The sequence below is a fragment of the Crocodylus siamensis genome, chromosome 12 (genome assembly GCF_052110815.1).
Source record: "Crocodylus siamensis isolate JL-2025a chromosome 12, ASM5211081v1, whole genome shotgun sequence".
In the NCBI taxonomy this organism is placed as follows: domain Eukaryota; kingdom Metazoa; phylum Chordata; order Crocodylia; family Crocodylidae; genus Crocodylus; species Crocodylus siamensis.
This window is the reverse complement of record NC_143406.1, coordinates 47,568,834-47,594,140: the sequence shown is the minus strand read 5'-3', so window position 1 is coordinate 47,594,140 and position 25,307 is coordinate 47,568,834. Positions and strand designations below refer to the sequence as shown.

The 25,307-nt window shown below is 47.3% G+C and overlaps 1 protein-coding gene across 2 annotated transcripts in view; it reads right to left on the bottom strand.

The window, feature by feature from the left end:
* LMF1 (lipase maturation factor 1) overlaps positions 1-25,095 on the bottom strand; it is a 294,472-nt gene extending 269,377 nt beyond the window's left edge. The window contains exons 1-2 of one of the 2 annotated variants that reach the window (XM_090023611.1): positions 24,867-25,095; positions 11,292-11,601 (exon numbers count right to left, since the gene is read on the bottom strand). In XM_090023611.1, coding sequence (XP_089879737.1) covers positions 11,292-11,601; positions 24,867-25,032 — 476 coding nt within the window. In that variant the 5' untranslated portion in view covers positions 25,033-25,095. Of the gene's footprint in view, positions 1-11,291; positions 11,602-24,866 lie in introns of those variants that run through there. The other variant, XM_090023610.1, reaches the window with a different exon arrangement.
* Positions 25,096-25,307: the final 212 nt, after the last annotated feature.

Genomic DNA, 25,307 nt, shown 5'->3' with positions numbered 1-25,307 from the left:
CAGCGCGCCTGACTGCTGCGGTGGAACCGCTCCAGTTCACCCTGAATTTAGGATGCATCATTAAATTAGATGTGTGGGGGTAAATAACATTTTTGACAGCTGGTTCGAGTTGTTGCCAAGCTTTTAGTATTCCACAGTGGTCGTGGAGGGACAAGGAGGTGGGGGTGGGTGGGAAGGAAATCAGCTAAAATGGTAGTAAGTGAAACCACTTGTCTGGTTTCTGGATTCACTTTATTGTGGTCACAGATCTCTTGCAAACCGGGACGCGGCGCTCTGCAAATACAACATCCACGCTCAAACGGAGGGAATGAGGAGCTACTAGAAAAATAAAGCGAGCTTGGAAATTAGGTTCGCTCCTCGTTTTGCTCAAGGTGTTGGAAACCGTACCAGCAAGGGAGACTCGGAATGGACTGGGGGATAAGGAGCTCCATGAAGCCTCTTGTGAAGCAGCACCGGCTATTGGAAAGATCCCTAACGCACTTATTAAAGATTACATAATACTGCTGAGCAACCAGACATTTTGACTGAGCTGTCCACTTGGTGTAACGAGCAGTCAATTAAAAGGACAATGCGCCATTTTGTTTTCTCTTGACAAGGCAGGCTGGAGGGGCTAGTTTAAAAAAAAAAAAAAAAAAAAATCAGGCAAAATTGAATTACCTAACTGGATACCGGCATAAGCCAAGTCTTCTGTCTGTGCTCATTTCCGAAGCTAAAAGTATTATGAGCCCTGGCTGAGGCAGCTGCAGAAGTAGCCAAATTCAAATGAAGTTTGCTTTGGTTAAATCATTTAGTGCCAAAGCCGACTGCAGAAATGGAAGCCAATAGAGTCCTGCTCAAAGCTGTTCCTTAAAATCAGGCTGGGAATCAAAAGCACAAAACGTGAGGAGCAGGGGAGACCGAGGACAGCATCGCAAACTTTTCCCCGCTCCGAGCAGCATCCGAGTCCCGCTGAAGTTCACAGAGGCTTTTCTGCCGACTCTAAGCAGCAAGTCCAAACAACAGCACGTGCATAGCAAGGGGAAACCAATGCCCGATGGAAAGAAACAAACCCCAAAAACTCACCAATGCCTATTTAAATAAGTTGAGAGCCTGGACAAAAGGTCAGTTTGGGTATTGTGGTGCATGCATGGACACACATACACACAAAGCTGGGGGAGAGGAACTTTTCCCCCTTACTCCTGTCTGCATGAGTTTGGGTTTCATGTAGATAAGAGTAAGAGGAATGTTTCATACAGCACTTGTTAACACCTTGTTTAGCAGATGATTTCCAACAGCTTGTTTTTCATGTCTTTTATTTTTACTTTTGCCCCGTTTTGTCTTGAATGGCCAGCCTTTATTAAAAAAAAAAAAAATCATCCAGGGCTCAATAAAACTTCCTAACGATTCCTCACTCCCATAACTATTCTATAGATAGATTATAATTTCCTAATTAAATACGTTTTATCAGTTTCTATTAAATCCTATGGTTTTTGGAGTAGTTCCAATGAGAATCTATTGGTTTCTTCCATAACACGAGCGTGAAAGCATTCCTTAGTCTGGAAGCGAAGTGCATTTCCATACCCCCTATACACCTGATCCAAATCCCAGAAGACAACACTATTTAATTATGGTCTCTCTACTCTCAGAGAGAACTTCCATTTCCCCAAATATTCCTGGGGACACTGAGGGTGGGATTTAATAGCTGCCTTCAACTCCTTGCAGGAGGGTGCAAAGAGGATGGAGCTGGGCTGGTCTCAGTGGTGGCAGATGACAGAACGAGCAATGGGCTCAAGCTGCAGCAAGAGAGGTTTAAGTTGGACATTAGGAAAAACGCTCTGACTAGGAGAGTATTAAAATACTGGAATAAGCTACCCAGAGAGGTTGTGGACTCTTCATCCTTGGACCCAACTAGACAAAGCCTTGTCTGGGATGATGCAGTTGGGGCTGGTCCTGCTTGGAGCAAGGGGTTGGACTAGATGTGACCTGCTGAGCTCCCTTCAACCCTCATTTCTATGAATCTATGATGGATGCTGCTAGAGTACACACCATAAAAATAATTCCCCACCTACATAATATTCCCTCACAACTCTGAATTGCTGTTGATGTTTTCCTTGTACTGTTCATGGGATTCAATGCAAGAAAGGGCTAGAAAGAAAACCCCAAAATCATTTTCACTAGCACTGCCATTGCAACCAGTGTATTTTATTAGATGCTTTTCCCAGGCTCAATGCAAACCTAAGAAGCACCTTGCTGACTTTCAAGTGTTTTCCTAATAACTTACACCTGACAGCTCTTCCATTTAGATCAGAAGTAGGAGTAGGATACATGCAACTCAATAAAACGTTGTTGCCTTGCAATGCTGTGAAACGCAGCCGCAACGTCAGCACCCGGAACATCCATAGAGCATCTGGAGCACCTTTAAATCAGCTGATAACTAGACCTTGAAATCTCACCGAAGACTAAAAACAGCTTACAATGCACCCAGACACCTGAACAAAATGCTCTGCGGTTCCTGGAGCCATGAGCTCATACAGCAGATCTGCTTGATCAACTGCTACCACGCTGGCTCCATCTGAACTGGAAGAGCAGGACTGGAAGGTCGCCATGTGGGTCACCAAGGCTCAGACCCCACAACTGCGGATAACCATATAATAGATATTATTTAGTCCAAAAGGGTCCACAGGCGCATGCACTTGGGGTCCTCCACTGCACATGGTCTCCACAAAGCAACCCCAGTCCCCTACAAAAACAGAGGGACTTTGCTGCAACGTCACTCACTCAGTCTATGAAAGTACAATGGTTTGAGGCCTTATGCATTAAGAGTTTCCTTCAAGCATAAGGCAAGGATTTGTACAGGAGCCTTAAGGAGTTTGGTGTTCAAGTCCCAAGGACTTCCAGGGCCATTTTGCCCTTCAATCCTTCCTCAGACCCCTTTGAAAATCCCAGCCTAGAGGACTTATGAACAGCTGGGAGGGGGGGTTGTTCTCCTATCAATGGCTACTGACAGCCTCAAATGAGAAGCAAAATCACTCATCCCACTTGGATATTCCCAGCACTCACATGTCTAGGAGACTAATGAAAACCAGTCATTGGAAAGACCATGTTTTATTATTATTATTATTCATAATGCACTAGCATCAATCAGGAGTGGAGCTCCATTTGGCGGGGTACGGCACAGACGTATAGTACGAAACCATCCTATTTAAAGGACTGTTTCTTAAACTCAAACTGACAAGGGATGCAGAGAGAGGATCTTAGTGTGGGGAGGGTGCAGTGGGGGAGAGCCTGCGATGATTCACTCCTGACATCAACCATCATTACATGTTAATCCCTCAAACAAAAATATGTTCTTCATTAGTATCATTAGATCCCAATTGTATTGCGAGGCGACTGTGTCACATGGCATTAATCTTTGTTTTCATTAATCTGTCATATCAACCGCTCACGTCGGCTTGGAGGATTCTTTGAAACTGATACGCTCGTCTCTCTTCTGGGCAAGTAGGAAGTGCCAAAAGCAGCTTCCTCTACAGGAAGGATGACCCCCTGAGATCCTTTAACTTTTGGTTTAAGTTTCTAGAGATAATCTCTTTCTCTCTTTTTTTTTTTTTTTTTTGGAGGGGAGGGGGCAGGGGGGAGAGATGCGATGCAGCGATCCATAATAACAAAGAAATTCCTGAGGTTTACTGCCAAGGCAAAGGGAGATAAAAGCGGAAGATATTCTAAGATGTTGTTGCAGTGGTTGGGATACTTTTGAGAGCTGGAAAAATGAAGGCAAGTTATAATAACGGTCATTTAAAATAAAATAAATAAATAAAACAAAGGCTTTCTACCAAAGTTCATATATTCAGAAATATAACAGTGTTGTCAAAAGAGCTTTTTGCTCTTATACTCATCTGCAAATCTAAGTGCATGCGCTACACAAAAAGGCATACACAGGGTTAATCATTTCTCTTTCTCCCCGTCTCAGGGCCTGCAGGTGAAACCCAGATGAATTCGAAGAAGGTGAGCCTGGGTGTCAGCACGCGGCCAAAGGCCCCAGGACCGAAGACCATCGATGACCAGAAGTGGAACTAGGAACTTCCTTTTCCCCAGACTGGGACGTCTCCCACATCTGTGTGATGTCATACTTTAGTGCAAAAAGCAGAGTCTTGTTTCTCCAGCTTGATGAAAGGAGGAAGATAAAATAATTTAATCATCCTTCTTCATAGCCATGTACAATGCTAAAGTCTTATTTTGATTCATCTCTGTTTAAACACTGTCTTGTTCAATACACTTACATTTCTCTTTTATTCAGAATAAGCTCCAAGGCAAACAAACGAAGCTCCTATATTAATTAGTGGGCCCTACTTGACACATTTTTCATGCCTGCTTAATAAAAACCCCTCAGATGTCCTGCCCTCTAGCAGATAAACATGGAAAGGTAACATTAGCACAGGCCCTCCACAGCAATTATGCCCTCAAGATAGTCAAAGAAAATGCAGTGCAATCAATCTCTAAACATATTCTTATGTAAAGTGAACTGTTCCTTTAAACTAAAACAGTTTGGACCCCTCAGAAGTTCTGTTTAAAGGGAAAATATCCCACGTTTCTATTTACCAGCACTTGTAGACATCTCTCCACCGATGGTGGGATCACAGGACCTCAGACGGTTCAAGCAATTTAGGAGCTCTGATGGTCCTCACTTTGCATTATTGTGGATACATTTCTCAACAGCGAGGTGTAAAGGAGACGACTGGGATAATGAAAGGCCTTTCAGCCTGACACAGATCCAGACCAAATAAAGTAACACCTGATATGGGACTTGATTAGTAATGCATGACTGGATGGTTGCAGAATTAGCGCCAATCAACATAGCATTTTAAAAAACCGATCATGTCTAGCTTGGTATTTTCTTTCAGGCAAACAGTGTTAACATATTAGTCTTTGGTAAGGCCCTTGACTGGAGACCACGCAATATTTTCACTGAGAAATCAGAGACCAAAACTACATCAATGATGCCTATATTAAAATACTACACAAGAGACTAGAAAATGCAACTCTGAATGGGGAGGTCTTCATTTTACTCAAATGCTCAAGGCCTAGTCCCTTGATCCTGCACCGTCAAACACGGCGAGCAACAATCTTTCACGAGGTGGGAGGATATGTGATGTCCCCTGAAGGACTGAGGTGACACAAAGAGAAGTAAAATGCATGGAAGAAAGCTGAGAGCTCCACATATGGATGACTGAAGCTCTCCCCATTATGGATAAAATAGCCCCCTGTTCATCTTTTTAGCCTCCCAGCATTCAAGAGAGTTCAGCCTGAGCCTCTTCAACAGTCCATCAGCCATAAAACACAAGATGGTGATTAAAGGTCAAGTGAGTTTTAATGAGACATTAAAAAAAAAATCACAAACCCCTTTCTTCTTCTTTTGGGGGAGTTACTTAACTGCAGTTAAAATTGCACCCTCCAGACGCATGCTTTTTTGACCTGCATTATCCTTGCAACAAGCTGCTAATAATATACTCAGTCAGCTAACGATATCTCAAGGTTGGGAGTCGGAGGCCAGGGTGGAAGAGTCGCATCCTCCTTGCCTAGAGCTTGGGTAAGTGTCCCAGTCTCTGCATGTACTTGGAGTCCACCTGGGGGAAGTGGTACCATCATGCATTGAAGCACAATTCAGATGGCGTTTACTCGACAAAGCATCTCAGGGGGCTGCACAGTAGTAAAGTGTGGCTAAGTTTCCTAGAAAAAAGGAGGGGGAGATGGATGTGTTGCTTGGTCTTATGATGTCCTACGTGTCTACTCACAGGAGCCCCACCAACTTTTTCCACCGGGGATGAACACACTGAAAAGTATTCTGTAACCACCTAGCACTGCAATAATTTATTATTGGCTAGTTTAAGCTACTCCCTTGACTTCTTGTAACTCTACCAGAGTTTATTAAAAACTTCTGATGGCTACCAGAATCTCAGCCATCTAAAGGGGAAAAAAAAAAAAGACCAGAAAAAAAAGGAATGGAAACCTGGAAGGCTGTATGGTACAGCTCTAACGTGTGGAGCACGTACCTTGCAAAAAAATATATCCCAGAATGCTTTACAGCATTAGACAATAGGTTCAGAACCTAAAAATCAAGCGAGAGCCAGGAGAAGGAGACAGGTTTTCAGAAAATATTTGCAAAGGCAAAAGGAATCTGGCCCAGGATCCTGCCTCTAATAACAGTCTGTGCCATGTTGTTTTAGAGGAAGAGATTTGAAGAGGCAGAGGGAATCCGCGAGGAAACATAAAGGGACAGAGAGGAGAGGGAAGCCAAAGGGACTTTATTCCAGCATAATGACTATGTTGGAAATGCATTCATTATTCTGGAATAAAAAGTGACATTTACTCCAGACTAAAACATCCATGCAGGGAACAATTCCAGAGAAACTACTGAAAAACCCCCCCACTCATTCGGATGGCAGAAACTATTCTGATCAGCATCCTCATATCGACGTGGCCTCTGGCAGCGAAGCAAGCCGGAAGGGATCAGGCCTCTTGAGGTCTGCTGCAGGGAGAAGTTTCAAAGCCTCGAGGGTCATCGAGTTAGATCCCGCTGAGCGGCGAATCCACTCCGCCAGACAAATACTGAGGACAGAGGAGGGAGGGAGAGACACGGCAGCGTGCAAAATACAGACCATTCGTCATCAGGTGGAATCCAGAGAGCAGGGACTTGTGGAGATGGCAACGACCAAACAGGACGTCTGATGAGAAGTTTCCATGCACACCCGCCTCTTCTGGCCTCCTCGGCCAGTTTGACAGCTTTTATTTTTGTCGAACGAGAGGCGTCCTGGTGCGTGTTGCAACTAAAACGAACGGCGTGCTGCAAAGCGACAGCAACACGGGGTTATGGCGAGCAACTACGGCAGGACTTTCCAACCTACCTGGGGGTCGGGCGCTTCAGTGAACCTCCACTTCACTCCCAGGGTCTTGGATTCTCAACAGTTCAAAAGAGACATTCAATATGCCAGAGGGCGGGAAGGGGGGAGATGGGACTAAAATTTCAGGGCATTTGGAGTGCTGGACACCAAGGCAGCACAGAGCATCCATCAGGTTAAACATTTCCAACATGCCTGGCGATTGAAGGGCAATCATTCCCCATTCGCACCTGGGAGAGTCCACATGTCACCATCAACAAGGGGTCTATGCCGATCAGCAGGAATCCTATTTAGCTCTGATTAAAAAAAAAAACAAAAGAAAACAATTTTGGGATTTAAAAAGTAACCCAAAAACCACATTTTTCTGTGATTAAAATGAAACACCACTAATATATATAGTTCTCTATCTCTCTATCTAGATAGAGACATATCTATATCTGGAGTAAATAGATATATCTATATCCATCTAGATGTAAAATACAGACCATTCGTCATAAGACCAAAATACAGGCCATTCGTCATAAGACAGATGAATCTCTCTCTGTTGAGAGAGAGAAAGAGAGAGAGAGGCGTTTCATTGTAATCATGGGAAAATGTACATTTTGCGTTACTTTTTTTAATCCAAATATTGGGGATGATTTTTTTTTGTTTGTTTTAAATCAGAGAAAATCAGGATCCCTGCTGATAAGAGTGGTGCCAGGCTGGGGTCCATTTTTAAGTACAACGCTGAGTTTTTGCTCCATCTTACCAATACCAAAATCTTCTAGGGATGGTATTGTAAGCCCCAAGCCTTGCTCACCTGGTGTCAGAGGCCTGTGGCTTTTGATTACCCCGACCTAAAGAAATTGCCACCCGACAAGGAAGGACTCCATTTCCTGTTGCTATTACTGGTTTCCTTCCCTCTATTCTTTACTAGGTACCAAACAAAACAGTTATTATAAAGCTTTGGGTTTTATTTTGTTTTTTTAAACAACTCCAGCAAATCCCTTTAACTCTTTCTCCTTGGTGATATCTTAGCGCCATTCAGAGCTGCCCAGAGCACTATTCCCCAGCCTCGGGGATTCAGAGAAGTGGAGGTCTAGCCTACCTCGCAAATGCCTTCCTGTCTTTCAAAGGAGACACTTACTCTACTGATGCTTCCTTTCTACCCTGAGATCCAGCCAGCTGGACAGCAGTTGAAAGAATCACTCCATCAACAGTGTCTGGTATCTGAAGACTTCAGCCCAAAACAAATAGATACATTTAAAATTAAAATTAAAGGGGGGGAGACATAAAAGGAATAAATTGTTCTTCTTTGGCATTAAAAAAAAGGAAAACTGCATTTTTCTTCCACATCCCATTTTCTCCCTTGAACCAGCTTCCCCATCAAGAGTCGCACTGGATTGGCTATATCAAGTCAGAATACTGGTCCAGGACCCTGCCTCTCACAGCAGTCTGTGCTATGCTGCTTTAAGGGAGGCCTGTTGTCAATACTGATGGCATCAAAGTCATGCATTGCGGAATTTTCCTCCTAAGTTTGCTCTATTTGTGAATGGACACCTAATTCCACCTGTGACATCAGAAATCCTGGAAGATGTCTCATAAAAGCATCTCAGATTTACCCCCAAGCAGCTCAACAGCTCTTCAAAGCTCTCACCCTGCCCGCGTCCACAACTGTGATGCAACAGGGCACCTGGACCCCAACTAAGGTTGGGCACAAAAAAAAAAAAGAGCTTAGGCACGGAGCAAGCTTGCTGCAAAAGTCCTTCCTCTTCATTGCATTATTCTGCCCCTACCCTGTGCTTCAGCCAAGGTGGGTACATTTTCAACAGTAAGAGCAAGGAGAGGGAATTTGGGGGGAGCCCAAGTAACACGAGGACTAAAATGAGAGATGTGGGAGCAGCGTCATCCCTCCCTTTGCATCATAGCTGATGACTAAGTCTCGCTCGCACATGCAGAGAGAAACAGTGACGAGCCACCGTAGGAAACCCTGGGGCCTAAGACACGAGCTGTGCATCCCATGTACATGAAAACAGGATAGTGCCCACACATCTTAGGATAACACCCCCCTATTTAACTTCCGTCTATAAAGTGAACTCTTTTGGAGAAAGAAAGAGACTTTGAATACAACCGGCCAGCTCCAGTTTTATAGATTTACTTGCTCCCACTGCTGTCTATGGCAGAGTCCATCCACTTTCGACAAGCACTGGTACGAGGCTTGCACAGCAAGAGTTTTTTGGCATAGGGGGCAAAGGAGGAGAAACAGCCAGTGCCCCTTCCACGAGTGCTCTTTTTATTTTGGCGTCGTGAGCACCCAGCACCCCGTTCTCAATGGAATTGAATGTCACAGTGTATGCACAATAATAATATGGCCCTGACCACCCAATGACCCACTGCAGAGGAGCTAATGAAAAATGCACCCATGGCTGAACGAGCCGCAGCACTGGGCTTGCTTTGATTCTCCAACCCCTTTGCAACATGAACCCAATTTCCTGTTTAATATATCCGATGCCACAACTAAGCCAAGATGAAATGGAGGCCATGCCTGTACCCCCCTCCTCGCCCCTTCCCCAATTAGCTCGGTGCACAGGCTTGGTAATGCTGCCGTATGCCATAAATTACCTGCGTTTGATAGCAGAGCTTGCATGCTCCAGAGGGAACTGAGGGAAAGAAATCCTAGCTCAACCATCAAGAGACTAGCGCCTTCAAACCACAGCACCCAGAGAAGGACAACAGCAAGCTTGGTCTGCAGGCTGGTGAGGCTGCTCATTGTCTTTGGGGTTGCACAGAGACCCGGTGCCTGACCCCGGAGTTATCTGGTCGCTGCACCCGGTTGGGAGGCGACATTTGGATACCATCTGCGGGACACTGGCTGTGGTTCCATACCAAGCTGCCCCACTCCCTTCCCTCTCCCCCTGCCCCCAAAAGACTCAGAAGAAAAAAACCCAGCAGCAGTGCACATGGCAGACTGGAGCAGGGTTGCTTCTTGGCAGGAATTCAGCAACTCTGCAAGAATGTCACACATTTCCCACCTGCTGGGACGAGGTCGCACCACTGCTCCTAACGTACTTATTACTGGTGTCAGCGGTTGGGAGCAGAGGGCGCGAGGAGCAAACGCGACTGGGAAGAATAAAACTAAATGCGTTTCTTCTTACCTTCCATAGTGAAACAGCATTAAGAAGCTGCCCGCCCCCCTGCTCACATGGGCCACATCCGCACATGCGGTTTAACGGGCAGTAGCTTATTTTACTGTGCACTAAAGCATCACGTAAAAACTGTGCTAATATGCTAATGAGCAGTAAAAACAGTGCACATTAAAGCATCACTAAAAAAGCGCGTGCTTTCATTACTGTGCAGCAGGGCAGCCTAATGCACATTTATTTAGTACCTCGCAACAGAGGTACTGCATTTAATGCACATTAGGAAAAGCACATTTATGAATGTGTAGATGCACCCATGCAGGCCTTCATGAATTAAGCTTTCCAATGCTCCTCCCCACATAGGCCATGACGTAGGCAGACCCACACCAACTCTGAACACAGAAGCAGACAGAGCATATAAACTAGGCGAAAAGCTTCTCAACGCTGGCTGTTCCTCCCTAAAGAAGCAAAAGCAAAATCCAGCTCCCCTCTTAATACTGTGGCAGTTCAGGTCTGGTTCCCTAGCCCAAAGCTTTAACGGCATAGTGAAGGACAGGGCAGTTAGGAAATCATAGAAAGTTAGGGTTGGAAGGGAGCTCAGGAGGTCACATCCAGTCCAATCCCCTGCTCAAAGCAGGACCAGCCCCAAATACATCATCCTAGCCAAGGCTTTGTTTAGCTGGGTCTTGTGGTTTTTTGTGTGACTTTTTTAAATCCAAAAATCGGGGATTTTTTTTAATCAAAGAAAACCAGCATCCCTGGTAAAGTCAGGGGCATCACTAAATGTGGCAGTGAAGCCTCCCATCAGAGATACTACTGAAAAGCACGGGCAAAGGAAACTTGTCGCCTTCTTATATCCATCATGTTTTAGGAAAATGAGACTGTTTTCATCAGGCACAAAGCGCAGATGCTGTGATCAGTCCATGAGACATGGTTCAGTGTGGCCAACTTACAAGGCAAGAAGATCTTGCTCAAAAGAAAAGCTTGAAGTTAACAGGAGTTCCTCAGCTCTTGTGAAGGAAGAACATATCCCACCAAGAGTAATAACATGAAGCTCAATTTATGCGACCGCCCAATTTTGTTCTAGCTTGCAGCATTAGAAATAGGAACCTCTTAAAGTGAACAACATTACACAAACTTACCAAGACTTCACAATGTCTGAGCCAAACTTCACTGCAACTGCTGGGGTGTATCCCTGCGTAATTACTTACTGCGTCTCTCGGGAACAAAAAGCTGACCTGGACAACGAACAGTAAGAAGCAACAAATGAAACCAGACAAGAGAAAGCGTTTCCACCTACCAGATCTGTCCCACGTTGACCAGCGAGAGGTAGAGAAGCCAGAGAACAGCCATGAGGATCATGTTGGCGCATCCTGTGACCAACACGAAGGCTGATATCCCAATGCCGAGGCCGGCGAGGCAGTCTAAGTTGCTGTCCATGTCTGACCAGTCCAGAAACCAGAGGATTGTCGGGGCGTAGCTCACAGTGTCCAGATTAATCTTCCCTTTGAAGTACCTTTTGATGTTGCGCAGGTACAGCTTGCACGGCAGCAGCCCTTTCTCCCCGATCAGCTGCTTGTTCTGATGCAATGCCACCAAAAAAGCGACGACTGGGAGGAAAACCAGAAGGAAACCAGCATTAAAAGCCTCATCACCAAAAGACATCTTTCAAGCCCAGCATGGCAGAAGGCGTATGCATGCATGGGGAAGGAATTCATTAGCGTTTCCTTCTCTCCTGCAAAAAGGAGTGCAGCCGTGTCTATTAAATTTAACACATAAGGCATGGGAATCCAATAAAGATCTCCCTGAGCACACGGAAACTGTGCACTAAGCTGGCTTGGAGGAAAAATGCTATTTTCTCCAAGAATTTTTCTGATGGATATTTCACTGGTTGCTGGCAAACGCCAGAGCAATAGCAACAAATTACTAAGGAAATTGTCGAGCGCAGAGCTGGCCAAATCCAATGTTGAAACAATAAGCTCAGCCGCAGGGAGGAATTATGATATTATTTGGCATTTATGGAGCGTCTCTCGTCTGTGGGTCTTGATGTAGGTATTATACAAAACATCAGAGCCTTAAAACTGGACCCAAACAGACCTACACACACACGTGCAACATGCAGCATCCCTGTTTTAGCAATGGGTGAGCAGAACTGAGCAAGGCAGGCATTGGCACAGCTAAAAAAAGGAGTCAGGAGGCAGCCCCATCCATGAAACACCCCAATTTCAGATCATGACCAGAGAGAGCTGGAGAAAAAGTGCTTCTCAGCTCAATGTCGGCAACTTTGGGGCACCTCTGGATACCGATAACTGCTTCGGAGCAATCTCCAATACTAACAGCCATGTGAACTGTTCCTGCCCAGCCCAAAAGTGCTAAATCTTCTGTGCCCTGAGGAAACACAGCGCAACGCTCAGATTTCAGAAAGGAGCCAAGTCCTGCTTACAATAATGAGTGCATCGAGAAGAGCATCAACAGAAGACCCATACCGAAGTCATAACGGGACAAGTTGTGCTCCTCTCTGCAGGAAAGCATGGACGGGACCTGCTGGTTCCCAAGGACGGGTTGGGAGGGTCTGTTCGTCCTGAGCCCAACACCAGTCAAACCAACTCAGGAGCCACTCTGACACCAGGGCCACCTGGGCCCTTCAGTGAACCATCCACGAAGCTACCAAGGGCAGTGTGTGACGCAGGGGCCACCTCCACTAGTCCCACACCATACACAAGCTCCTCGTGCCAAGGGAATTTCACCCGGCCCAATGCAGCTAGCCTCCAGCTCCTTTATTCTGTCTGGGCGGTGCAAAGACCTGGACCAGTTGCTCTCAGCCTCTCTAGACTCACGGCACCCTTGGGGAAATCCCAGCTTTTAGCTTTTGACCCCTTTTTTGACTATAGAAAAAAACAACCAACCAACCCAGAGCATTTCTTCTGTTGCAAAGAACTAGGGGAGACCACAACAGGTCCTAATAGTTTAGATGTTACGAGCTCCTCTATAAAACCTCTGGGTTCATCTTGTGAATCACATGCAGGTGTTTGTATGCCAAACAGTGCTACTCTTGCAGCACTCTGGTTAAGAATCATGGGTCTAGACCTTCATAAACAGCTAACCCTGTACTGTTTTCTTACCCCATGGTAAAAATGCATACACCTCTCCTGTGCATCTGTTCCAGCGAACACTCTTCTGCGGAGGAAGAGAGTCCAAAGAGGGCTTGTAGGTGCATACTGCAAAGAAGGTCTCGTATGCATGCATCTCCTTGCTCGGTCTCAGCTAACGAAGAGGATGCAATGACATCTGGAGCTACAATAGCTCCAACTTTCCATAGGAACTGCAGCTCATACCCCCCCACAGGCAGTCCTAATCCCACCGAAGTCACGATTCCCTTGCAACACACATGAGGGAACTGCCTTGCAGTGGTGAAGCAAAACCAACTCGTTAATGTTTCCATGGTGCTCTCAGCATTTCAGATGAGCAAGAGAGGGAGCTAGCATTGCACCGGCCAAAAAGAACAAGGATAGGGTTGGTTACACAGCTAACTCGAGAGCAAGAAGCATCCTGCTTCTTCTCATGCCTTGGAAATGGGATATGAAGCCGAATTCAAAGTACTGCACAATGCAGTAATATTGTTATAATAATGTTGCTATAATCATATTTCTGTATACCCGTTTATTATTATATATCATGCTAATATTGTATATCATGCCAATATTATATTCCATGTAATATGCCAATATTGTCTATTATGCAATATTATATTGTATATAATCATGCTGATATGATGTATCATACAATATTATATTATATATAAACATGCTGATATTATATATCATGCCAACATTACTAATTATTATAACGATCAACTATCCCCTTATCACTATTAATAGGGCCAGCTGTCATTTGCAAAATCAGTATTCTAAAACATAGGTCAATAATTAACCAACAGCCAACCAACAGAGTCTATATTTGCAGTTTTACAGACTAGCTTTAGAAGAAGACGTGCAACAAGTTGTGGACATCTACACACATGCCAAATATTAGGATTTTTATTTTGCTGAGTGTACTTAATATCCTGACATGTTAAAGCAACAGCTCATAAGATAATATACAGTATCCTAGATGTTCTCAAGTTAAAGCAAGGGAAGTTTAAGTTAAATATTAAGGAAAACTCTCTTGCGAGGCGGGTGGTGAAGCACTGGCACAGGTGACCCAGAGAAGTGGTGGACTTTCCATCCTTAGAGGTGTTTAAGACCTAGGCAGACAAAGCCCTGGCTGGGATGAAGTAGTTGGGGCTAGTCCTACTTTGAGCAGGGTGTTGGACTAGATGTGACCTCCTGAGCTCCCTGCCAACCCGAATTTTCTATGATTCTGCGATTTTTAAAAGGACCACAAACTTATGAGGCGGTCTGATGGTTAAGTCTCACAAAATGCAGCCAATTCAAGCAATGAGACGTTACTTAGATCATGCTTCTCGCCTGCTGGTATTAAGTCTTTAGATTCTCTACATATTTTCCTTGTCTTCTAAATTGCTACTTTTTACATGTCACTACAGCCCTCCCATTTATAGTCTCTACACCCGCGCACTGGACCATCTAAGAACAGCCAGATGCTTTTTTTAACAGTATGTACGCAATTTAATTACAGATCCTAGACCTGGAATTGGACGTACTGTAGAGAAGTTGGTCAGTTCCTAGGGATTATCTCATATTTTAGGAATCTCCTCCAGTGACTGCAGTTGGTAAATGCAATAATTTGCGCTCTCAGAGAAATGAGTATGACCAATATTTCCTAATTAGGCTCCGGGAACTTCACTCCCAGCAGCTGACTAACCCGCTTCAAACCTTGTGCGGTCACTCAAGCATCTGAAGTTTTATACAATGAGACCTTCCTCATTTTTCTACCTTCCCTGGCAATAATCCATCCTAAACAGAGCTGCGCTGCTGCAAACAGCAATGTTGAGTGATCAATCACAGCATCACCTCTACAAATCAGGCATATAGAGACCTTGGGACACACACGTCAGAAATTGTGTGGCTCTAGTAAATGTGGCCGGTGCGGTAGGTTAATGCAAGAAACTACATTTTGCACAATAAATTTTATACAATAAAAAAGAGGACAATAAACTAAACCGCTTAAATCTTAGGCCTGTCAAGTATTCTTTTGGCTGGCATTTTTCTGTTGAGCAAGTGAGAAATTTAAAAAAAAAAATGGTAGATGAAACCAGCAGAAGTATAATGGTTCCTAACATCGGTCACTACATAAAAAAAAAAAATCTTCCTTTATGGTTACAGGGAAAAAGAAAAAAAACCGCTATGATTTTTCAAAAAAATAAATAAAACCTACGTGGCTTGATTAGCACTGCAATTTGCTGCAGTTTTTAAAAAGTGCTAATCAAATTTACCTCTAAATGCTGCACAAATTGCTGTCCCAACCCATAACTGCTAATCAATTTTTTTTTAAAAAATCTAAATTAGACCCCAGCACTGCACTGAAGATAAACAAGGAAAGGGTAAATTAAGAAAAATATACACTGCAAGAATTGAAGAAAAGTATATGCTACATAGGCAAAGTACGTACAGGGTATTTAAGTTTAAAAGCGGCAAAGACTGTATGAGAAGTTGGCATGAACTGCAGGTCTATGAATTCTATAGTTTGGGACAGAAAAGGGATCCTCTAAAAATCCAGAGTTTGGGGGGTTTGACACGCATAATGTTGCTATTCCTGACACCACTTCTGTACCTAAATCACATTAGCAATATTTCTAAATTAATTAAAAACTCATCTCATACAAACAAGCCCTTACATTGCCTCCTAAACCTCACCCACTCTTACACTTCTCCCCTGTAACCATCAAGGCCAACGTTGGAGCTCTTAGCATCATTATCCCCAGATCCTGGCAGAGACCTGGTCCCTCTTTTGGACGTTCGTCAGGCTCCTGTGTTCAGATCACAACTCTGATCAGGCCCACGTGCTTTAGGTTACCTGAATTTGTACAGAGTCCAGCAGTGGCCTCTTTGCTCTGGGTGTCTGGGCTATATACCCCTGGCGAGCATCCTCGTTTGAGCACCCAGACCCCCCAGCCCAATCATCCAGGTCTCTGATGAGTGATTTCCCGGCGTGCCTGCCTTGCAGCACAGCTCAGCTACCTAGCCAAGGACACACGCTAGTTGAAGCAGGCAGACTCTGCCTTTGCAAAGGGCTTCTAAGACAATGAGTCTTTACTTTAAACAGCACAAGAAGGACACCGGCCCAGACAAATCGCCTGCAGGCCAGTCCCTGCCTCAGCATCTGCACCTCTCTGCAGTGCTCTTTAAAAAGCATCTCAATACCGTGCGTTCCCTCTCCTGGCAGCCTCTCCTCGGGAACGTGGTCTCCGTTTTCCCTTCCTTCTTCTGACCTGGGCTGGTCCTGATGTCAGGAAAAGTCCCTCCACTCCTGCTCCCACTGCCACCCTCTTGTTCCTCTTTTTAAACCCCTGCTCTAACCCCTTCTCTCCCTTTGTTCTCTTCTTTGGGGATTTTCCACCCTTTACTTTCCACCTTCCTGAAGATAAACACTGTCAAACTGGTTTTCTTCCAGCTCAGGCATCCTCCTTAGTAAACCCACAGACACAGGTGTTAAGGCGAACCATGTGTTTGATTTGTGGGTGGGTGGCACGATAGCGGCCTTGTCTGTTCACGGCTGACTCATTCGAGGCAGCAATTTCACCAAATTAAAGAGAATTCATAAAAGCTGCTGGGACTGTCCAAATAGCCATGACGGCACGCACAGATTATATACACTGCGCCTTGCAAGCCTTGAGGTTTGCAAACACCCCAGAGGGCACAGGTTGGACCAACTTCCTAGTTTCCATTTCCAGGTTCTTGCAACCTTATTTGCAATGCATTAGGCGTAGGTACTACTATTAGGCAATCATCATATTATCTGTACACACAAGTGTACTACTATAGTCTGGTTTGGCTGAGGATTATACATGCCAGTAAGGGTGTAGGCGTGCAGCAAGAGCTCAAACCCCCTGCTTTGGTGCCACCACCAAATCTTCCACATACACTCACCCAGTTCCATCCCAGGGCTGACCGTGGCATAGTGTTGGCCAACTGAGAGCAGAAGGCTATCAACCCTAGAGGCAGAGGCACAGAGTTCGGGCCGGCTAGTAGCCAAGCCTCTCTGCATCGTGGTAACGCTTGGTTTTATCTGCCCGGCCCACAACACTCATAAGCTAACCCAGGCGCTGCTTGGATGAAGCAGAGAACCGTTCCCATCCCCACATTAGAGCTGGATTGTGCTCGCTGAGGTCACTCAGATGCTACAACAGGCATCCTCCGCTCCAATATCCTAATCCCCTACTCCAGCCATAAGGTCACGGCTCCCCTCCACTAGTCAGTAGGACTGCAGAGCAACCGTGCATCCTAGGCAAAACCCAGATCATCCTTTAAAACATGAGTGGCAAAACCCATTAAGTCAGGCTTTGGGCAGGGGAGAGCATTTTGATTGTAGCCTTTCCCACCCCACACCCCCATTTTACAGGTTTTAAATTGAGTCCTGGATCCCCTCGCTTGCTGTTTGGGACTGGCCCTTGCTTGTGTGTACACTCAGCTGCGTTACACAATCCAGCAATCAAACCCTTGGCTCTTGTAACCTGCAAATTATTATGCTACCAAATAAACAGCCCGCTGAAAATTATGCAAAAAGACAACGCAAGGGTCTCCAACATTGTGCGTTGCTCCATCTGCTAATTAAAAGAAAAAAAACCCAGCTCCAGTATTTGTTTCCAAACGATGGAATAAACCCATCAGCAAAAGATGTTTGCTGTCTGTGTGCACTTTTAAGCTTCTTTTGTGATTTCTGGAAGTCAAGAGCTCCAATCTTACTGAAAGCTTCGCTTGGAATCCATCAGTTAGGCAAGCAGACTGCTCTCACCACAAGCCAGAGTATACTTTATCCATTCAAAAAAGTTGTGAGAATATTAATGAACCCTTCCCAACAAGTCTGCGAGGCAGTTTTGCACAAATCCCATGTAGTCAAAGACCAAGGTTAAGTGCATTGTCCAAGGCTGCCCAGTGAGTCAGTGGCAGAGCTCCAAGCAGCAGTCAACACCTCCCAGCTCTGCTCTGTGTTTGCGGAGTCGGTATTTTTTGGCCACACTACGGCAGATGCCACCTGTATGACAGCAGTGCCGGACGGCTTGCTATGCTACAGGCTGTACACCACACAGGCATGCCCCGATGCAGAGAGGAGACAAAGGCTGGACAGGGACTCTGAGAAGTGCTGACATGGCCAAAGTCAGGCACTCAGCCAGAAGCAGAGGCAGGAACACAACCCAGGCTTTCATTAACTCCCCGTTGGTGTCCCAGCCTCATCGCCACCCAGCAACTTCACACTGAGCTTCCATGTCACGCTTAGTCCCAAAATCCTCCTCCCCAACCACGGCTCACAGGAGTGTGACGTCACGGCTGCAGGTAGCCCTCCAGCTACAGCATCATTGCCTGCTACTTAGCTGCTGCAAAGTGACCTCTATCTCCCCACATTACACACAAACTTGGCTGCTTGAAGGTCACCTCTAAGTTGTGTGTGTGACAAAGGGGGGAGACAGAGGTGACTTTAAAGTAGCTAACTGTGTGTGTATAAAAGTGAGATAGCTACTTTAAAGTCACCTCTATCTCCCCACTTTGTTACACACACACACAACTTGGCTGCTTGAAGACCCCTTTAAGGGAGGGGGTGAGACAAAGTGGGGAGACAGAGCTGACTTTAAAGTAACTGTGTTTGTATGTGTGTGTGCATGCATGTATGTGTTTGTGTATAAAAGTGAGGAGATAGCTACTTTAAAGTCACCTCTATCTCCTCACTTTGTTACACACACAACTTAGAGATGACTTATAGCAGCTAAGTTGTGTGTGTGTGTGTAAAGACAGCTGCTTTAAAGTTACCTCTATCTCCTCATTTTACACGGTGTTGAATAGGAGTGTGTGCGTGCGTGCGTGCGTGTGTGTAACGAGGTGGAGAGATGGAGGTGACTTTGAAGCAGCTACCCAGTTTCTCTCTCTCTCTCTCTCCCTCTCTCCCCCTCTCCCCTCTCTGAAAGACTCCAGTTCTGGCCTCTCAGTCTACAGAGAAGTCACTTCTTTCCTGCTCTCTGGATCTGGAGGCTTGACCCTGCCCCTGTTGCCTGTCCCATTTCTGCCGTCTCCCCTCCAGAGCACGTTGCTGCTGCCTAGGCTGCTCCCTCCTCTGCGGATGGAAGATTAATTTGAGTGACACTCCTGCTTCCTCCCACACGCTCACTCGTTAGCGCCCTTGACAGCTCATAGGGGATCAGCCTCCAGTGCCTGATGCGAGCTGAACTTTCCCGAAGTGAGGCAAGAGAGTTGTCACCGGCTGCTGATAGGCCTGTAGTACTTACAGCCACCTCTGAAAATGCTCTACTGTATTTTTCCATTAACAAAAAAAAAATAAAAAAGGAGAGAGAGGGGCTGAATTCATTTCCTCTCTGCTCCCACATGCTATCAATAAACACAACCGGAGCGTGCAGTATGCAGAATAACCAATCTGAAATTATTTGGTCTATACATTTTGCCCTGTCACCTCAGTTTCTTTCCCCTGATCCAGCCGCAGCCTGTCATGGTCCAAGAATGAGAGAATCCCATTCTTCATGCTCTGGAAAGATTTAAAGATGTGAAATCCAAAACTTTCCGGTCACATGTTCCCCCCCTCCCCATTAAAAAGAGTCTTAACTTCTACTTAAAGACCAAACCACAAGAAGAAATGAACCGAGAGCGCGGAGCTTTGCATGAAAACCAAACTACATAACAAATGCGCCTGGGGCTATATATCAGCTTCACTGCTGACCTGACCCAGCAGTCTACAAGAGGGCCATGTTGAATGGGAGCCGGCAATGGCATGCGGGCCCGAATCTAGGTTTCATAACTGGAAAGAAGAGGGATGAAATTCCTCTTGCTTTCTTATCGATTATTAAAGAAATGAACCAGGAGAGGACGGGAATTGTTTTTAATTGACATGTTCCCCTGAAGGGCTGGAAACCCCAAGCCAGCAGCACGGTGCTGGCAGCACAAGGAGCTAAAAGGTGAAGTGAGCTAAGCCCACAGTCAAAAATGCAGCTGGTTCTGGGGGAGGTCATTAGTAACACAACTAATGGTGTTCATTTCATAAAAGGTGATTAATCCCCCACTGTCTGGGAAAGCAAATAAGCAAGCGTGCCACCACACCACACCCAGCCCAAGTCTCTCAACACAGGGCCTCTGCATGCTTAAAAAGCAGCTGGGATGCCAGGTTCACATCATCCTAGGGACCTCATTGAAATACCTCCCTAGTCCGCACCAAGCTGAGCTGAAATGCCAGCCTCATGGAGCCAGACTCTCTCTCCCGCTGATCTTGTCATCGGTCGCCCGGACCCATCCCTGCCTGGTGCGAACACAGCTTTTTCACAAACGCAAAAGCCCATCTTTCAGTGCCGAGCATCCTTTTCCCCAGCTGAACTGGCAGCACCTAAGCGGCTGAACGAGCTCATGTAGGGCCTTCGTTTTGTAGGCTTTGTTCACAAAAACAGCGCGCCATCATTCAAATAAAAACCTCACAGGCAAACAGAAGAAATAATCCAAGGATCTATTATAACCCTGACTGGATGCTGAAAGCTCACAGGAGCCTTTAAAAGTAATGGGATTACAGGGGCAGTGGGATCTGCACGTTTAGCCCTTTAGTTCTGGACTCTCAGTTTAGGAAGGAGCAGCCTACACCCATCAGAGCATTGGAGAAAGTCCCTACCTACCGGAAGAAAGCAAGCAGTACTAAGCAATACAAAATAAGTAGAAAGAGCGTTTAGATTTAGATGCTGTCTCTTGGTCCGAAGTAGTTAACAGAGGATGCATCAATTGGCAGAAGGGGGGTACCAACGAGTTATGGACAGGACCCAAAATGCAGCAGCTCCAATGCTCCCCCAGTTGAGGGCCCAGGTACCAACTGGAGCATCTGCTTCTCAGACATGGTTTGGGAGAAGGATGCCTGCCTGGCTTTAGACCTGCTTTAACTGGCTATAACCCCAGCCATCGCAACTGTAAGGCCAATTCCCACTCTTTAAATGCAGATACTGCACGATGCATGCAGCAAATAATTCACGTAGATGCACTGCAGCAAGGAGGGACGCACAGTGGGTATGCCACCTGGTTCCTACATAATAAGCAAATCGAGTCTGCTCATTCGGGGTCCCTATTTCCTCTGCAATGGTTTAATCCTGCCCTGCATTTCTCAGTACATCACTCAGGATGATGGTTTGGGAAGGCCCTGCTGCCAGCGTGGGCCTTGTCTCCCATCCCCCATGCAGAAACCTGCCTGCCAAGCAACGCCGTCACCCTGCCAGGGACTTCCCAGCTTGGGAACTGCCCCGGAAACCCCCGGGCAGAAGAAGGGGAGGGTTGGCCCCAGTACCCAGCCCCTGCCAGCCGCCCCCGGCCAGGGAACAACAGTAGAGGGACAAGTGCCGAGCCTGCCCCGTACCTCACCCTGCCAGCACAGAGCTGAAACGGAGGCCCCTTCCACGTGGCACCAGAGAAAAAGGTGCCCCCCAACCCAGAGACACACACACAGGCCCACCCAATGAGCCTCCCCATCACTGCATGACCATTTGTGTTTCCCAATTCCTTTCTGCAACACACATCCTTCTCCTCCCAGCCCCAGGGCCCCCCGCCAGCTGGCTCAAAACCACAGCACTCAGCTGCTGGCAGCTGCACAAGGCAGGTGCTGATAACTCACAGGGAAAGACTGATTGTTGCACCACGATTTCTTGCAAGCTCCCGAGACATGCTCCTCCAATGGGGATGCAGAACTGGGAGGGACGGGATGGCAGCCCACCCCTGAGGAGTGCCGGATGGCATGCAGCACGCTCGCTCCCGTCTCCTTATGCCCTGTCTCAATGCTGGCCTGTACCTGACATCTCGTCAGGGCTGTCTGGCCCCCAGCGCAAGTCTGGTAGGGCTAAAGAAAAGCTCCGAGAGCTCCTCGCTCACACCCGTTCCCCAGACACTTCTGACTTGGCCCACTCTCCACGTCCTCATCTCCCACCGAGTCTTGCTGCTGTAGCCCTCTACCTCCTAAATCTGCAGGGGGAAAAAATAAAAAAAATCACTCCACACTCCTTATATCTCACATCTCAGTTATGGCAACAGCCCTTGCAAACACCAACTTTATTAGCAAGCCATCTAATCATTTCAGAGCTGCTATTAGAAAAGAAGTCAAAAGCAGTTTGGGGATGCTAAGAGCAAAGACAACTGGCATCGGCTCCTGTTGGTGCAGTGGTATTAGCACCCCCAGAACTGACTCAATACCCTTTCATGCTTTCATAGTTGTTGGGGCCTGGAAGGGACCCTACAGGTCATCAGGTCCAGCCCTTCAAGGCTTCCCAGCTGCTAATACCACAGCCCTGGCAGTGCTGCACACCAACCCAGCACGGCTTGTACTCGTGTCTCACAAGTGCATGCTCGTACACTTCAACGTAGCAGGCTGGAAAGCACCTGCCATCAGTCAGGTCCGCAGCCCCAATGCTTCAGTGCTGGGGCGGCACGCAAGAACCGCACACATACAGTGGCACTGCCCAGCAGTTTAACCACAGGGGGAATGGGAGAATTCACGAGGCTGTATGCACGAGGCTTGTCCAGCATCTGCCGCAATGGAGCAACCCTCCCCACCCTTTTGGCGGCAGGCTCTAGGATATTGCAACACACCCAAGTTAGTTTGGACTATCAAACAGGGTCTGAAATGCTCAGATAGTCTTAAAACATGGCCTTAAGTGCTCCAATGCATGCTCAGAAGGCGGAAGCCTTCACAGCTAATGGAAAGCACTAATCAACTTTGCATAGGAAACTGCAAATTGCCACTAGAAAAAACTCAACAGCCTGGACTCGCATAGGGGGAAGGGCAAGGCTGCTTTCAGTCTGACTGGGGGAGACTCAGACCCTATGGAGACCTCGCGCCAAGGGCCTGTGGTAACTGCCCAGAGCTGAGGCTGTGATGCCTAGCAATCCACTGCCTGGGCTGAGGCCAGGGCCCAAAGAGCACAGCATAGGTTCAGGCTGCTTCCACCAGTGCTCATTTTCACACGCGAAAGCAATGGGAAGGGTTAGGGCTGTATTCTTAGTCCCGGAGGCTCTTTACTGATCTGCCCAGGTGCAAGAAGCCCTACGAGAAATTTCCCTTTTCCTCAGCTGGCTCGCAGCATTTCTTGTAGGGGAAAGGGCTACCAGATCCTCCAACCACGAAAAGCCTATAAAGGCCTGGTGACGTCAAACCGGCTCTCCCCAGAGTCCTCCTCATTTCCCCCAGGACTCTGCATGTATGTAGGTCACCTAAATGCCCCCTGAGATGAAGAGCCCTAAACTCTCCCTAACAATGAAGTCTTAACTGCTGCTCTTCCTCCATATGACTACCCCAAAACCCCCGGGGCCAAGAACCGCAAGACTCATTAGGCCTAGCCACAGGGTACAAAGTCCTTGAAGCAAGCAGGATGCTGCCATTATTGTATAAACCCAGGTGATGATTAGTTATAGATAAAGAAGTGCCATGGGCAGGGAGGGAGGGTGCATAATAGGCTCCAAAAGTGACAAGAGGGCATTGAATTGCTTTAATAACGATTTAAAAAAAAAAAAAAAAAGAGAATGAATGGCATTACTTTTTTTTTTTTTTTTAATAATCGTAGTTAAAACAAAGGAGAATGAAGGGTTCAAAGGAGCACGGCAGCCTGGAATCGGCTTGGCCCGGAGGAATGCTGTAACGCAAGCACTTTCACCCAGAAATCACCTGGAGAAGACCACGGGTATTCCTGGTACATGTGCCAAGCTAAGACCCAGGGAAGGTTCCTCCTAGGCCACCAACGCGCTGCAGGAGCCTGCCTTGCACCACCGCTCTGCACCTTGCAATAAATGAGCCTTTTAGGACAATCACTCTCATCCTGCCCATATAAAGATGGGAGTTTAGATGAGGTTGCAGTTTGTTTCTCACTGTGCTGCCCCAAATCCTGAGGTCGCTCCTACCTACTATGACTCCCGGGAGCAAATATGGCAACGGGCTACTCACACGAGGGATGCTACACGCGTGCCTATGTGCAGAATTAGGCCTTGTTTCCATTTTGCTGCTCCCTGTAACTTTTCACGGGGAGAACACCAAACTCAGACCACTTCTGTGATCCCCTGGTGTCCATCAGGACATGGCTCAGTTCCTGCTGGGAGAAGGAACAGCATTTGCAACAGAAACCAGCCACCAGCATCGCCTGAAACAACTTCACAGCGTAAAGGATGGGAGACCCCAAAAGTTGAAAAAGAGAGAGAGGAAGAGAGACATTCTCTGCACTCGCTGGTATCTGCAGCCACCAGCAAGCCAGGAAAAGCGGCGTTTCTTGCAGTGGAAAGGTCAGGTCCGCCTGACCCACCCACAGGAGAGTTTTTCCCCCTTTCAAAAATGCATCTGGGGACTTCCAGGAGACCTCTGCCCTTCCAGCCCAAGTCAACAGTTTCTTTAAATACTTGCTACGACGGTACAAATCACCAGGTCCAGCCCCGCTTTTCTCACTTTGCATCCCCGCCGCCCCCCCCCATAGCAACACTGAATAGCGGAGTGGGACCAGGGTGCGCCCTGAGGGGAACATCAAAATCTAGGCCGGGTGAGAGTGGGGGCGGCCACCTGCACCCTGCCTGGGAAGTTATTACATGGGGGGAGGGGGGGCACGTGGCAAAGCCCCCCAGGGCAGCAGGGACCATGCAGCAAGGGTGCTGGGGGGAACCTGGGCACTGCAGAGGGGTGCGGGACGCAGCACCAGCAGTGCAATGCAATGCAGGTGCAGCGCAATGCAATGTAGGGGGGTGCACGGCGCTGCACTCACGGTAGAGCAGGGCGGCCCCGCGCAGCAGCGCCACGCGCGCGAGCCAGAAGGAGCCGGGCTGCGGGCGGGGCGCGGGGGCGCGAGCCGGGGCCGGGGCCGGGGCCGGGGCCGGGCCAGGATCCCCGCCGCTCCTCCGCTTCCGCAGCGCGTCTCCGGGCGCAGCCATGCCGGGGCTGCCCGCGCACGCCCCGCCCCGCCTCGCCTCGCCTCAGAGCTGCCTCAGCGCGGGGGCTGCACCCCTCCCCCCGCTCCTAATAACCGGAGACGGAAACAGCCCCCCCGCCAACGGTCAGCGCTGTGGAGCGTTATTTAGGCTCTGAGGTGATGACCTCGCGTAGGCCTTACGAGCCCGGGCAGAAGCCGCCAGCTTGCTAGCTGGAAACCCTTGCCTCCAATGACTGGTTTAGGGACGTAATCAAAGAGTCCCCAGTAAAAACGTAC